This window comes from Opisthorchis viverrini (assembly GCF_000715545.1).
Source record: "Opisthorchis viverrini unplaced genomic scaffold opera_v5_181, whole genome shotgun sequence".
NCBI classification, from domain to species: domain Eukaryota; kingdom Metazoa; phylum Platyhelminthes; class Trematoda; order Opisthorchiida; family Opisthorchiidae; genus Opisthorchis; species Opisthorchis viverrini.
In genome coordinates, this window is record NW_008751840.1 from 74808 (window position 1) to 90380 (window position 15573).

The 15573-nt window shown below is 46.9% G+C and overlaps 1 protein-coding gene across 1 annotated transcript; it reads right to left on the reverse strand.

The window, feature by feature from the left end:
* Window positions 1-241: 241 nt before the first annotated feature.
* On the reverse strand, window positions 242-7225 carry T265_07732 (hypothetical protein; the record flags this gene model as incomplete). The annotated part of the gene is made up of 9 exons (XM_009173331.1): window positions 242-379; window positions 631-748; window positions 779-1007; window positions 1426-1567; window positions 1646-1785; window positions 4705-5089; window positions 5441-5543; window positions 6538-6625; window positions 6685-7225. 9 exons carry the CDS (start codon window positions 7223-7225, stop codon window positions 242-244), a joined length of 1884 nt encoding a protein of 627 aa, XP_009171595.1.
* Window positions 7226-15573: the final 8348 nt, after the last annotated feature.

Below are 15573 nucleotides of genomic sequence, written 5' to 3' on the forward strand. Positions count from 1 at the left end.
TGCCCTAAATCAACTGATCGACCGGCCTTAGGAAAGCAACGGGCAGCGAATCGACAGGTGAAAAAGATGGCTTAATAATTCACTCGCAAAACCATCGACTGGAAAGATGGGTCTAACGCGTCGAAGAATTCAGCTGGCCTATTGCAACGCAGCCTGCGAGAATAATGCATACGGGCCAATGGAATGTAAACAATGATTGCCCGTCAGAAGAAATAAAGTACGAAATATCCGTACTGAAACGTTAGAAGGCACCAGGACCAGACGGCCTATTTACATCCCCCTTCAAAGGCGGAGAATCCCAGGTGACCCCTCTGACAAAGCTTATTGGCGCTATATGGAACGAAGAGGTGCTCGCGGAATGAAGCATGTCGACGGTCATCTTCAAAAAGGGTAAGCGGACGCTGTGTGAAAACCACCGTGATACCAGCCTGTTAGTTGTGGCATCAAAGGCGCTCTCTGGCCTTATCCTTCGAAGGCTGACTAAACACAGTGAGACAGATTCGTGAAAAACAAGATGGGTTCCGTCCTATCATATCTCCATCCTTCCACAGATTTTAGAACAGGGACATTGCTTCCAGCAAGCAACAAGGGTTGTTCCTTGATCTGAAAGCTGCCTTTGACTCTGTGAACCGTCAGACACTGTGGCAGTGTCCGTGAAGCAAAGCTTTCTCCCATAAATTCTTGATCCTCCTTAGGGCGTTGTACGCCAACGCCCGCGGCCGTGTGAAGTTCCACGGGAAGCCCTCGCCTGAGTTCACCACATCAAGTGGTGTCAGACAGGGGTTGTCCTTTTTCACATTTGCTCTTCAAATTCGTTATTGATACAATCATGAAAGACTCACTATCAGCCTCTAATGTCTGTGGGATCGAAGTGCTCCCGAGGCGTCCGCTCAGAGATACCGAGTACAAAGACGACATAGCTCTTATTGGATCTGACCCTGTGGTAATACAAACAATATTAAATAATCCAAATAATTTCGCCTCATGGTTTGGTATGCTCTTCACAACTGCGATGTATAATGCTACTGCAAGACTGGGTAGGCTCGAACCCTAGCCCCATGCTTGCGGATGAAACGACTGAGGTATTAGACAAATTTGTTTACCTGGGCAGCTGCATCAGTCCCGGTGGTCTCGCGAAAGACGATATTTCCATCCAGATTGGGAAGGCCAGAGCGGCTTTCGTGAAACTGCGTCATCTGTGGCGTAGGCGTGACATCAACTTATCCCTCAAGAGTCGAGTTCACAATGCTGCGGTGCGCTCCATATTACTATACGGATCAGAAACCTGGCCGCTGCGCGCCGAGGACGTCAAAAGACTTTCAGTGTGTGACCGTCGATGTCTTCGGAGTGTTGCCGCAGTCTGGTGGGAACACCGGATTAGCAATGCTGAAGTACGTCCAATGGTATTCGGGAGAAATAACTCACCCTCGATAGATGAACTGGTCACTGAACAGGTTGTGCTGGCTTGGCTACGCGTCGCGTATGCCAGTCGACCGAATTCCTCGAAGAGCTCTTTTTGCACAACCATGTGAAGAGTGGAAGAGAGCCAGAGGCGGTCAAACAATAACTTGGAAGCGAAGTATGAAAGCCAGTACTAGCAAACTCGGCGAGATGGCCTAAGCGGTTAGAGCGCCAATTTACTGACCGGAAGGTCCATGGTTCGAATCCGACCTCCGCCTCTCAACTTCCCCTGTCTAGGCTTGGGCAACCTGGCAGTATCCCAGCCCTCGTGCTTCCTTCGGGTGGCATGGCAGCTAGGCACCGGAAGGGTGCTACAGCTGAACGCTTAAACTCGGCTGTGCTGGTCAGTGCTGTCCTCCTGGATTGGGGCCCCGAGACGGGCCACATCAATGGTCAGAGACATTGTCAAACATAGCCCAAACGCGCCCTCAATGGCGCCCGCGCATCCTCCAATGTACAGCTACCTTCCCAAAACCAATCGTCGCACATACATAACACTGATTTCATTTTCCTATGAAACATGTACATTGCTTAGAAGGCACCAATGCTTTAAGACAAGCAACCCCCTGTCTTGCACAGTGGCCTGTCGTAAGGCCAGACTGGACGCACTGTCGTGCACCGACAGGTTGATCCCGTGGTTAAAGAAAGCCAGAACGGACTTTGGTACTTCATGCGCCGTCTTTTGACAGGTATCAGGCGCACAGCAAACCGCATGGGGACATTACTTAGATTACTTAGTGTACTTTGTACCTGGACAAGAATCGAGCAAAGCAGTGTACCGTCGTCCACATATTCCAAGCCTTCAAGGTTTTCTCTGAAGAGACTCCATGATAGTAGATATAGCGAAAGTTTCTTTCACGATTAATTAGACCATGTAGTTCAAGTGGAAACATGACGAAAGGCACCCCTGATGGACGCTACTTTCCGCTATAAACTCAGGACAATACCCCCTGCAGACGTTCATGGATGTTATTGCATAAAAATTGGTGTGGCAAAAATGTCCGGCATACTTTCAAAGAGAAGATAACGCGATAAAACAGTGCCATTGGCTAAGTCGAAGGCTGCCTTTAGATGTAAGAAGACGACTGTCGATCCCATATATATGGCACATTGCAAGTAAGAAAGTAAAGATGCGGTCGATGCACATCACAGCCAAGCTTGACTTCTACGACTGCGCCACTCAACGGTCCTATTTGGCCTGTACAGGATGACACCTGTGGACGAATTTGAAGCCATGAGTGAAATAATTTTCCAATGATTCTCACACTCACGTCGAACACTTTTTTGGAAGCAGGAAAGACGTCAGATACCTGGTATTCCTCCGGTATTTCTTTCTTCACGATTTCCTGCGTGAGTTTTATCAGGCAATGGTATATCAAAACCACCCATTCAAATGTCCCACGGCAATGCAGAGGTTGTCGGCGTAAGACTACTAACGCATCAAGTTTCAGGAAAACGTGGACATCCTTGTCCCAACCCCAAGCTGGAGGGACAAAAACCTATCAGACCTAACAGTTCAGTTGAACTATCAGCGTGTACCAAGTTTTGGTCGAAGCTGCTGGAGTTTCGGCCACTGGAAAATGTCGAACCTCTGATTACTGACGAACCCAGTGGGTGGGCATCCTTGAGTATAGCTCCGTAGGGCGCTGAGGTACGTAAACCTTGCTCCACCATCAGCTGTGGTGGTGCTGGACATGTCCCCTGTAATTCAAAAAGAACTGAGGGAAGCGAGAGATTCACGTATCACGGCGTGGCTTTGAAGGGGACATTTAATGAAGTCACTGCATGAACCTTAAGGACTCGCCCAGTGGCGTGGCCTAGAGGACTACTGGAGGGCCATGCGACGGTACCTACGGCACAACCGAAGCCATCTGCATGTTTTTAATCACCGATGTCACAAAATTGCCGCTGCTGGGTGACGCCAACGGATTCTGAAACGGGTGTTTACTCATGTGGTACGTAGGCCAGTGCCAGAATCATCAGGATTACCTGATAGAGGGTTCGGACGTGCAAGCACCTCTGTGCCTGCGAAAAGCAAGCACCAAGTCACACTCTCATCTACTCCTTTCCTTTCTTTTCACTTTGTTGTACGGTAGTGAAGCGTAAGTGTTAACACTAATATTGCTCTCTAATGCCTGCAGTGTAGACCAAGGACAGCTAGAACAACCTTTGCCCGAAGGCAATGAGCCCAAACAGGACATCTTGGAAGTATGCGGCTAGATACCAACGTAAACTCTTTCACATCTTACTTCAAACAGCTCTGTGATCATATTCTGTTATCGAGATCGAACACGCGCTATAGCTAATGCCACCAGTCAATTATCAGCCGCCTCAGGGATATGATGTCAAGAAAGTGAGTTTCCATAAGTCGCTGCTCCTTTATACCATATGATCAATGAAAGTAGTATGAAGGATGAACGATATCTCGTAGGTTAAGTAACTCATTCAAATCCTACAATGGGCGCCATTGCTAACGCGAGAGTTGAATACGGCTGGTTAATGCCAGGCTTCGAATCTGCAAGACACGATAGCGCACACTTCGATCGTTGACCATACCTGCCAAAGACAATCGAGGAGTACGAATGCTTTGGTTTTTCGAGACCTATTGAGGACTTACCTCCCACTCTTCCAAGTGGACGAAGCCGTCGACTAGACCTGGCTCAGCCTCAGGATCGAAGCCACAAATGTAGGACACCAACGCTTCACCATCACATACTGTTCTATGGGCCTATAGTCCACCTATGATTTGATGGGCAATGTGCTCCAAATCATGAAACAAAATGCCGTACCATGCTGATCTACCGTTCCGATGGACGACTTAAAACAGCCCTTGCCCTGAGCACCAGCGGTACTCAAGCACAGGCCTCAGAATAGCAAACTTACCCTATAAAATTAGTCGCACACCGTCATCACATAGAGTTTCCAGTGCATCCCTAATGGGGTCACCGTAATGGGTTCCACACGATGAGTTAAAATGCTTCGTGAAGCAGTATTTCGCAGCCTCTCAACAACGGCAAATGGCGTCTACCAAGCACACGCGAGATAAACGCAGGCACGACGCTGAAGCCAACAGACTCAGTTGCATTTCGCACAGTTCTGAAGAGCACTCAGCCAGGCTTGGCTAGTCAGTTGCGAGGGCTGGGTATTCGGTGAAAATATCAAGGTTCCTTTACAAGCATTTATTCGAGAAATGTCGAAGCGCTGATTAGCTCTCCGTCTTCTTCTTCTTCGGTTTTGTGCCACGAATCTTCTTGGCCTTGTTTTTGCGTTCCTTTCTCAACTTTCTGCCCTTGGGGGTAGCGGCCAGCAACCCATTCTGACAACCAGTTAGATTCTGAATCACAAAACTTACTCGAATTAACCGGTAACGCGGCTCAAACTTCTTTGCATGGTCCAAAGAATCATACACCAAGGCGAAGCCTGTGGACTTCCCACCACCGAAGTGTGTCTTGAATCCGAAAGCGAATACCATGTCAGGAGAAGTTTTGTAAGTTTTCGCGAGACGCTCCCGGATATCTTTGAGCGACAGGACACAACGCCCAGGATGCAGAATGTCTACCACCATCTGCCGGCGAAACAGCAGACGGTTAGACATGAACTTCCGAGTCCGTATTAAAACATTGTCACCCTACAGCAAAGAGATCAGCATCTGGGATGAGAGGACCAACCATCTTGGGGACACGCGGGCTACCAAACGCAGCGGACTCGGCACCTTCCGGCACACTTAAACAACAGGTGAAACTGAAACATAGAGACCATATTAGTGCATGGTCAATTTCCGCAAACAACGAAGAAATGATGACGATAAACCAAGGCTTGGTGGGATTTCGCACTGGGAGAAAATTTCGGAAGGCCGTTGAGAAGGTCATCTGGGCGCAATTCATCGCACTTCCCATATAATCCCGGATTCACTGATTGATACACAGGATCGAGGCTTCGCCCCAGTTTGAGAAGGTCATCTGGGCGCAATTCATCGCACTTCCCATATAATCCCGGATTCACTGATTGATACACAGGATCGAGGCTTTCGCCCCAGTTTCCTGGGTGAGGCTGGTTCTTCCAGTTCAGCGGCTGCCGTCCATCTGGGAAGCGAGGCTAAAAAGAGTGTAGCAGTGCCCTTTAAGTCCTCAGTGCGGACTAACCACCATCCTTGTTGAATTTCTTCATCACCAACGAAATACATTTCGTTGATCAATTGTTAATAAAAGCATCATTCGATGGTAACGACGCTACTACGCCGGTATTCCTGAGTAACTTAACTGGATTCGGAACCCCTGCCTGGCAGGCTTCCCAGAAATGAGTAGCTTCCCTGAGTAATTAAAAATGTGCCCAGCTTCAGTGGAAGGCTTATAAATGGCCAACGTCTTGAAAATTCGTAAGGTAGACGACAGCGCAAAGTGGACGGTCGAAAAGCTATCTAAAAAGGATCAGGCGTCTTCGGGAAAACAGGCCCCGATGACCTAACTAAAACACGGCGGGGAGATGGTAGCAGGATTCTCAAGCTCAGATCGCACACCCCAATTAGGCAATGGTATTCTAATTTCGAGTAGTTGGTGCATGGAATAACCTTCCCGCAGATGGTTGTTCACATTGCATGTAGTATCAATTTCAAAGAACATTAAGAGGCCATTTTACTTGAGGCGTCATACTGGCAAAACCACTGCTCCGCGCTGAGAACTAACAGAGCAGTGCTACATCCTTCGATCGCTTGTGTCTATCCGGTGAACAGAAGCCGCTTAATGACGGAAGTGAATCCGGCCAGGTAACTTTGGACAAAAGTCTCCATCCTGTTTAACAATCTGTAAATCCGTGAAAGGCAGCAATGTGTCGTTTACTCGTTCCAGTTAAGCGTAATACGGACACCATATCTGAGCCAATGGCTGAAAAAGGCTATTTTCTGAAAAACCTTTGCAGATGAAATAATAATTCTCAAACAAATATTGGATGTGGGCTCAAAAATAACTCTAAGCTGCTTTCATCTTCCGTGGCTTGGTATAATCAGTCTCTCTTCAATTATTGACGAGTTTCAGCTTTGAGAAGGCGTTAAAGGGACACTCAGTATTCACACGGATTCACGGATTCACGGATTGATACACAGGATCTAGGTTATTGCCAAAGTTTCCCGGGTCGGTTTTGTTCTTGTCGGTCAGTGGCTGTCGTTCACCTGAAAGGCATAAGTGAAAAAAGGGTGTAGCAATGCTACTTATGTTTTCAGCGCGGGACAGTATACTTGCCAGCGCGAGGATTCGCATAAATTAATGTCTAATAGTGCTTTAAACTGGGTTCTAGAAGGAGCGTGCACAACCGTCGGAGGAAGGTCATTCGACGCAGCTACTACCCGAATAAATGTGTGTGCTCTGAGCTTGAAAATTTTCTTATTATGCCCCCGCCGGTTGTTTGCTGGGTCAACGGTAAGAAACCTGTTTGCCAAGCTTTGTTCAAACAGGGCATAAGTGAGAATTGGGTTCTCTCGGAGGTGACGGTACTCCAACGGAAAGAGCTCAAGCATCGCAAGACGCGTTTCGTAGCCCATGGATTTGAGGTCGGCAATCATTCTCGTGGCGCCCGCTGGACAGGCTGAATGAGGGTGACGTCGTTCGTGCGTCCTGAGTAGACAACTTGGTTGACGTAGTCCAGGAGCGGTCTGACGTAGAACCCATAGAGTAGTTGGAATAGAATTTTTAATAGCTATGGCGTTCCCCTGATGAGCTAAAGCAATCATGCGATTGAGTACAGAGTGCCAGTCCAAACATTTAAACCCCATTTAGGCATCTCAGGTTCTTAGTGATGCTGGATATTATTCCACCAGGCTTTTCCACCAGAGGTGTGATTGCTTGGTGAGCTGCAATTATATGAATGTAGATTGGAATGGCTTTTGGTTTGAGCACATAGGTGATAAAATGCAACATTCTGGCACGGGAAGTCTTAATCCACTCCTAAAGGTTTTGCAGCTAAGAGCATCGTGTGGCTAATGTGTCCCAGTTTAAGCAATAGCTCTGTGGTATTTGTGCGTGCAGCCAGTAATCCAAGCACCTGGCAGCCAGCGAGGCAAACGAAAAGTTGGGGAATCCGAAGAAGCTAGTAGCTAGTAAGTTATTAACAAGAATTTGGCGTTCTATCGAAGGAGGCGGGAAACATCTCTTGAGCACTTCTTATTATGTTGAACACACCATTAGGTTTCTAAGCTTCCATGCAATTGGCTTTCGATAAATCGATGCCTAACCGAGAAGGATTTGGGAACCTCCATGACCTTGATAATGTATGGAACGTCGTCATGTGAACTGAGGCAGTTTGTGGCCGGTGAAGCCGAACAAACAAAATATAGCCAGCGGCCAAAAGCACAATGCATTTTTCTGCAAAACCCCTTCGGGCGAAATAAAAACTTTAACGTCAACATGTTGCACTTCTTTGCATATATGCGTAGACTGAAAACCCCTTAATATGCCGTCATTTTTTTGCGATTTGTTTTAATCAATCTCTTCTGAAAACTATTGGCGCACATTCGGCTTTGAACTTCATCTGCTATGGCTTCGGAAGTGGCTTTCTTTGAGAAATTTGTGGATTTATCGTTTTCATCACACACGGCATTTGAGATGACCTTAAATGAATACATGAAGGATAACTTTGTGATATTTGTGCATTCATCCAGTAATCGAAGCACCAACACTATTTTGCGTTACGAATGGGTGTACTACAAACGCAGCAGGTGCCCTCCAAGACCAACGGAAAGCCGTGGAATCCGAAGAAGCTGGTAAGCCGAGCGTATTTTCTAATAAAAAAGTACGCGAAGCACCAGCTGTCCAGTGCGGTTTTGTCTACGGAGGCAAAGGAACCAACTGGCAGTGACGTCCTATTTTCCGGAACACAACCACAAACTGTCAAATCCGCGACCGCCGCGGCTGCCGTATGAAAGTGTCGGAACAAAGAAGATGAGGTCGAGCTACGTAAACTAACTCATAGTTTGTGGTACAAACACCCAGATGCTCCCAGACTGTCGACACCTGTGCTGGAGAATGCACATACCCTTCGAATGACGACATATGCATGCTCTCTCGTTTTGAGACACTTGGGTCCGCGACCGCCGCGGCTGCCGTATGAAAGGGTCGAAACAAACAAGGTGAGGTCGAGCTCCGTAAACTAACTCATAGTTTGTGGTGCAAACACTTAGATGCTCCCAGACTGTCGACACCTGTGCTGGAGAATACATGTGCCCTTTCTACCAGGCGATGTGGCTCCCCTGTGTGCACCTGTTCTCTGTATTTCGAGATCAGTCCGTTCCGAGCAGTAAGACCCATTCATCATTGACTTTTTCTTAGCTTGCTTTCCAATCCACCAACGATGGGTGCCAGCTTACAACCTACCGGGAAAAGGTGCACCCCTTACACTTGTTCCCAAACCACCCCCGACAGCTTTCGACGGTCCTCGTAAGCAACTGAATCGGGTAATGGATTAGCTTCAGAGGCTGGAACCCAGGAGGGCCACCGCCATATTTAAGCGGTTGATTGTTCAGGGACAAATCCTGCTGCGTCAAGCCTCAAAGTCTGCAACCGATGACAAGCCGTTGGTGGTCGAGGATACTGCACCTCAACCCAGATGGCGGTCTGGAAACGCTGACTTGAGGTTCTGTGTGCTCTGTGACTGGCCCACTACTACCAGTGACCGCTGGTGTACAACGGATCGCGTGTCGTATCACGCCGACTGTTGTGATGGTGAACCCTGCCCACTGCGTGGTGGTGCTCTTCAGGCTTGTTCCAAAGGTGAGTCCACATGAAAATAAATCACTTTTGGTTCTTAGCTCCGGGCCCATTCAGAAAACGCAGAGGTGTGCTTGCTACCCGGTCCACAAAGAGGGCGTCTTATGATGTTGACCTGGACCGAGGCACAGATTCCCAGCACAGTGTGTCCCGTAAGTCTGTGTGCGTCCGTGTTTTCGGGTCCACTGAGGAACTACTCGACAGCCGTGAGTCGATGTCTGACAACTACGACTAACTCTGTAGAGCGTCAGCTAGATGAAAGGGACGAAGATGATTTCATGTGACCCATCGGCTCCAAAAAGTTTGTCCGTTAATGAGGTCCTATGCATTACATGTAAGTCTCGTATTTCTTGAGAGGTGAAGTAAACAGGCATGCGAAATAACCGCTGAAGCTGGCGTTGTGTGAACAGGCATCTACGACAGCATGGTCACTGCAGTGAGTTTTGGGGTAAGTATCTCTACCTGTTTGTCGGCCTCCCGCCTTAGGGTATTATTTCGGTAACCTGAATTATATCTTCCTCTCATTTCAGGACTTCAACGGCCAAAAGAGCGCTCCTCATGAAGAGGAAAAGTGCCTCACAGCATAATTCGGAACCTATAATGAAAAACTTCGCAATTTGCCAGGCAACGTGCACGATGCTTAGCAAATAATCAGCGTGCACAACGGAATGTTTACTGGCAACAAACAATCATTGACCAAAATTTGTTTGCACGAATGCGCCTACGCATACGTTGCATCATCAACGGCCACTTAGATTCTAGAATGATGAGGAAATCTGTTCCGGTGGAAAAATACCTGAAAGGTACGTTCATTGTATGGGAGTTAACCTTTGCCACAATTCGCGATTTTTTATCATCAGGTAACGTATTCACAGTCGGCGGTGTTTATTGACCTGGAGATTTCGTTCACTTAAACAAATCGCCATATTAAGGAACTTTCAATAATACAGGAGCATATACGTTATACATAGACATTCTACACTATGAAGCGGTAAGTCTGAAAGTGCCGTAGATTTCGGGAAATCAATCTCATTGTGCGAAAAGCCAGCGGCCAAAATATGTACAATCGCTACCGGAATCCACAGTCGTCTCTGTTGAGTAAGCCACGCATAGATGGCTTTTAATGCGGCAGATGATCTGAATTCGTTCCTGGCAAAATTTTGGACGCCTGCTTGCGCTGCAGTCAGGAAAGGGTCGGAATGTTCACATATGCTTCTCTAGATGGCAGTATATGGCGCAGTTCCGACGCTTTCTGGATGTAGTAAATGTAAGTGCAAAACGCGATAAACAGTTTGGGTTTTGAAGTAACTAATATCTGGTCTGTAGATACAAGCTCAACACATTCCAGACCATGGATGATATGGGTACCGGGAGTCCGGTTATGTATATCTTCGTAGAAGGCAGTTTGTTCGCATGCGTAAAACGTTCGGATTGTTCGGAAAAAGAATGCGTGAACAGCGTCTCATGAAGATCTTTGTCATGGACGAACTAGTTGCACAATTATCAACGGGGAGAGTGGTGTTTGGCAACTTCCATATCAGAAATGCTCTCAGAAAGCGCATATCTATCACATCGAAATCCACGGATTTTTCGACACAGATGCACTGTGAACAGCCGGCACACATTACACCACATGGCTTACCAGAACTATTACTTACATTATGTTTTTGTTCATCACAACGCCAGCACACAGACTCCGACAAGATCTGCAACTAGTGCCCCACATGGAGCCCCGATTTGTCTCTTGCCTTACTGCTCACTGTTTGTACATCACCCGTAAACGGGCTGTACCCCCACAGTCAGGGATGGTCCTTTTGATGAGATACAGACAGCCCCCAGGAGCAGGCGAACGACTGGCCGAAGAAAACAGATGCACCACACACATTGAAACATGCCATGCAAAATTTGCCTCGGCACACCGAGTTGCCCATGCGGAAATACGAAATGCATACGTCATGCCACTGTGACCGACGGGAGACCTTGGGGAGTGACGGCTACATTCTGAACGTTATCTGCCGAATGACTACGCATGTATGGCCGTCGTTTTGAAGCAGTTGTGACCGCAACCCCCAAGACTACACTAGCGTAGTGTCGGAACAAACAATTCAGGATCAATCTACGTAAACTTAATCATAGTTCCTGTTGCACACACCCAGGTTCACCTATCAGTGGGCACTTGTGTTGGGAATGCGTATGCACCGTCTACCAGGCGATATGGCCCCCTGCGTCCATTTGATTACGTATATGGGGGTCAACCGATTTCAAGCAGTAGGAAACATTCTTCGTAGATGTTTTATCAGACTGCTTCCATATCCACCAAAAGTGGTTGTCGGATTAAAACCTACTGAAACAAGGTGTGTCTCTTACACCTGTTCCCAAGTGACCGCCGACAGGCCTTGAAGGCCTGAGTAAACAAGTGGGCCGGGTGGTGGATAGATACAAGCGTCTGTCGAATGTTAAAAGGCCAATACCGCTACTCCAAGGTTAAACGTCTGCAGCTGACGACCTGCAGTCGGTGATCGAGGGTACTGCACCTTAACCCAGGTGGTGGTCTATGGACACAGACCTGTTGTTTTGTTTGCTTGGCGACCAATCGACCGGTAGCGGTGATTGCTTGCGTACAATGGATCGTGTTTCAAACACGCCGAAATGATATGAATGATATGCTATGAATCTTGACCACTGTGTGGTGGTGCTCTCCACGTTTGTCGTGGAGATGAGTTCGCAGAAGAATAATTTATTTTTGATTCCTATGCCCCGGTGTGCCAAAAAAAACGCGAAGACATGCTTGCTGACCGGTTCACAAAGTGGGCGACTTATGATGTTGACCTGGAACAGAGCACTGATTCCTAACACCCTTTGTTTCAAAAGGTCTGCGTGCACCCGAATTTCCGGCTTTGAGGATGAGCTAATCGACAGTCGTGAGCCAATTGCTAAATAATAGTGCTGCTGCTGTAGAGTGTCGGCTAGAGGGAAGAAACGACGGTAATTTCATGCAACCCATACAAGGCCTTTCAGCTCCTGACTGTTGTTCCTTTAATCAGTCCTCATGTATTTCATGTAAGTCTCGTATTTATTGAGGGTTTATAGTCTGTAGGCACCAAGTAGCAAGGACTTAATCACTAGGAATTAGCCATTGAAAAAGCCGCTGTGTAAGCAAGCTTTTAGAGGTTGTTACCACTGATGTGCTCCCTGCATAGGATAATATTGCTCCCACTTTGTCAGCCGCCTGCCTCATACTGATATTTAGATGATCTAACTTTCCCCCATTTCGAGATGCCCATTGGTTAATGGGCACTGAGCACCAAGAAGGCCATACGCTCCCCAGGAGGATATGTGTACCAAATCAAAACGGCCACTAAAGTTAAACTTTTCACATACAACAATTTGGACCTTCTACTACTCCTGCTGGAGATAGATGGGCGCCAATCAGCTAGCTGGTCGGGCATCGTTACCACTGGCCGCAAGTTAGTTGTGTGTGTACCAGCTTCGTTAGTTCGGCTGTTCGATGTGATCGACGACATGATCGTCCCGGCATGATTTATCGGTTATACTGGAGAACTCCGTTGCAGTTAACACCGGGCCTGCATACATAGGTCATCAAAGTCGGCAAGCCTTGCGCTCTCCAGACCTTCCACAAGATGTCGGAAAATGATGGGTGTGTCTACCGCAATTGTAACTCGGAATAGCAATTATCGAGGTCCTAGAGTATATAGTCTGGTATTCATCCAATCAAGCAGATAATAATTGCATAAATTATCTACAGGAGTGGCACTTTCGTGTATTTAGTGGCCACGAGCAAACGTAGACTCCAGAAAGTGCTTTGAATTTTTTCAGCCCGACGAGTACCAGCGTTTTTTCCCTCTGCGGACATCCGCGTTTTCCCACAACGTACGACATCTTGTTACGTTTGGCACTGTTTTCACAGCCGGCGCTGATTGGTGCCCTTGAAGATTTGCTTACCTGAACAAATAATCAATGCCGATAAACTTCAAAAAAATTTATTAGACAAACATTTTTCGCTTTGGGGTGGTAAACTTGAAAACGTCGGTGTCTTTGAGAATTCATTTATATTTTTGTGATGAACATGATTGCTACTCTATTCACTGGTCTATTAATTATTCTCTTGTTTTAATATTCCATATGCTGCAACTATACGCCCATTAGAACACATACGTGCTACTTGTTACGCTGCGCTGAATTCTGAATTCCCAGTTCCTCTGGTTATGCTGATAAACGTGCGAAACTCCCTCCTCGCATTTTGTCATCACGATTAGAACAATTTATCATGTCTGCCAAATCGGTAAATTTAGATGATAATTCTACTGCACTAGACGCAGGGGATTACCTGGAACGTTTTGACATAAAGCGTCCCACAAAATCTGATACGGTTGATAAGAAACTCGCGACATATTTTCTACATGTTGTTGGCAAGGAGGCGCATACGTTGATCAAGAATTTAGTATATCCTGAATCTCCAGTCGCTATTTCCTGCAATGTATTGAAGAAAAATGTCCTGCAAAACTTCAGGCCGATTGACTTCGTAGCAACCAAAAGAGCCGGGTTCACTACGTTGAGCCGCTCCCATTTTCAGTCGGTTCGTGATTTCGTATTTCAGCTGCAGACACAGGCAGCCAAATGTGACTACGGTGCCCAATTGGAAGACCAGCTGCGTGATAGACTCATTGCTGGCATTCAGCTGCCCGAATTACAGCGGAAGATGCTACTCTGTCCGGATCAGAAATTTCAAACTATTCGGAAAACATGTGAGCAGTATGAAGATGTGAAGCATGTAACAAAGACTGAGGAAGCAGTCTTGTTAAATTATTCTAAAAGAAATCATTCGAGGATGGAGACAAACAAAAAAATACAAACCTCGAACTAATTCTCGTGCCCCAAATCCATGGATGTCAATTCACAGATGGTAACTCTATTTCCGTGGTTCAAAAATTTGGGAAATGTGAATCATGGCGACAAAACATTTCCAGATATCATACCCCATGGGCAAGCGACGTTTTTGACCTGCGGCAAAACGGGACACATTCAACTTGTCTGCAAGTCCAAAAAGGTGCCAATTAAATTCTGATCCAAATACTGACGTGAAAGCACTATATGAAGACATTTCTACGCTTTCTCTATCTGTTGTGTCCCAAAATTCGTTACGCCTTTGAAACTTTCATATCCGCTTCCCGTCAAGAGCATGGCTTCACTGTTGACACTGGTAGCGTTGAGTCCATTATTCCACACTTATATCTAACTGCATGCTACCTCAATGTTGCGATAGCGCCTACAGATGTCCCCGTCAGCGGTATCACTGTACATTCTGCACCCATAGTTGGTAGCTGCACGATTCCTGTGAGATTACCCCAAGGTACCTCTGTCGATTTTAATTTTTCGGTTTCAAATTCGGGACCACCGATTATCGAACCAAAAGTTCTGCGCTCAATGCGATCTACTTTCAACATACTGATATTTGTGAATGCGAACGAACTCAAACAACTGATTCTTAAATGTCCCAAGGCCACAGGTGGCATGCAAATACGTAAAGTGGGGCTCACGGTTATGGGGGACCCTGTATTTCTTGAGAGGCGAACTATAAAATAGGGCCCGCGAGAACCTGTGTAGAATACTTCGACGTATTCAGGAGAGCCCCTTTGAGTGACGCGCAAAATCACAAGTCAGAAATTGTGGATTCTTGAGATTTATCAAAAGATGCGGTACTACATGTATAAAATACGTAATAAAAGGGGTGCAAACCCTAAATTATGGGGGTTTCCGTCTAAACTGTTGCACGATGTGGGGCAAGTCCAAAGAAAGCCCAGAGAAGATAGCAAACCGATCTTAGTTTGCGACGCACGCCTGGGTACAACACGTGGTAACGCAAATAGGTCAAAAAGCCCGCGTAAAGAATGGCCAACCAAACTGGTTTGACAAACCAAGGGTTAAAATTCGTGAGGGGTTAAAAAATGTAAATAGAGTCCATGGGATAGAGGTAGCAGACAGCAGCAGACAAGAGAAGAGTTTGACTGGGGGAAGAAAGTTCACCGCCTCACCAAGCCCAGCTTGGCTTTCCTAAACTGACCTCACTCAGCACTGGACACTAGCGACCGTGGGAGGCAAAAATGGTACGATTGACTCTAGCCACAATCACCTCCCACAGTCTTTCATGTCCTCTACGGTGACCGAGCTCCTATGTCTCACCCATTCCCTCTAGCATGCATATCTTCCGTATATCTCTGGTTACTGGACCATCGGTATTCTTGTGCACGACCGTCCTGACACACCCATCCGATCCAGGTATAGTGGCCGTTACCAGTCCTTTTGACCAGGTACCGCGCGTGTGTTGCTCTCCAAGTAT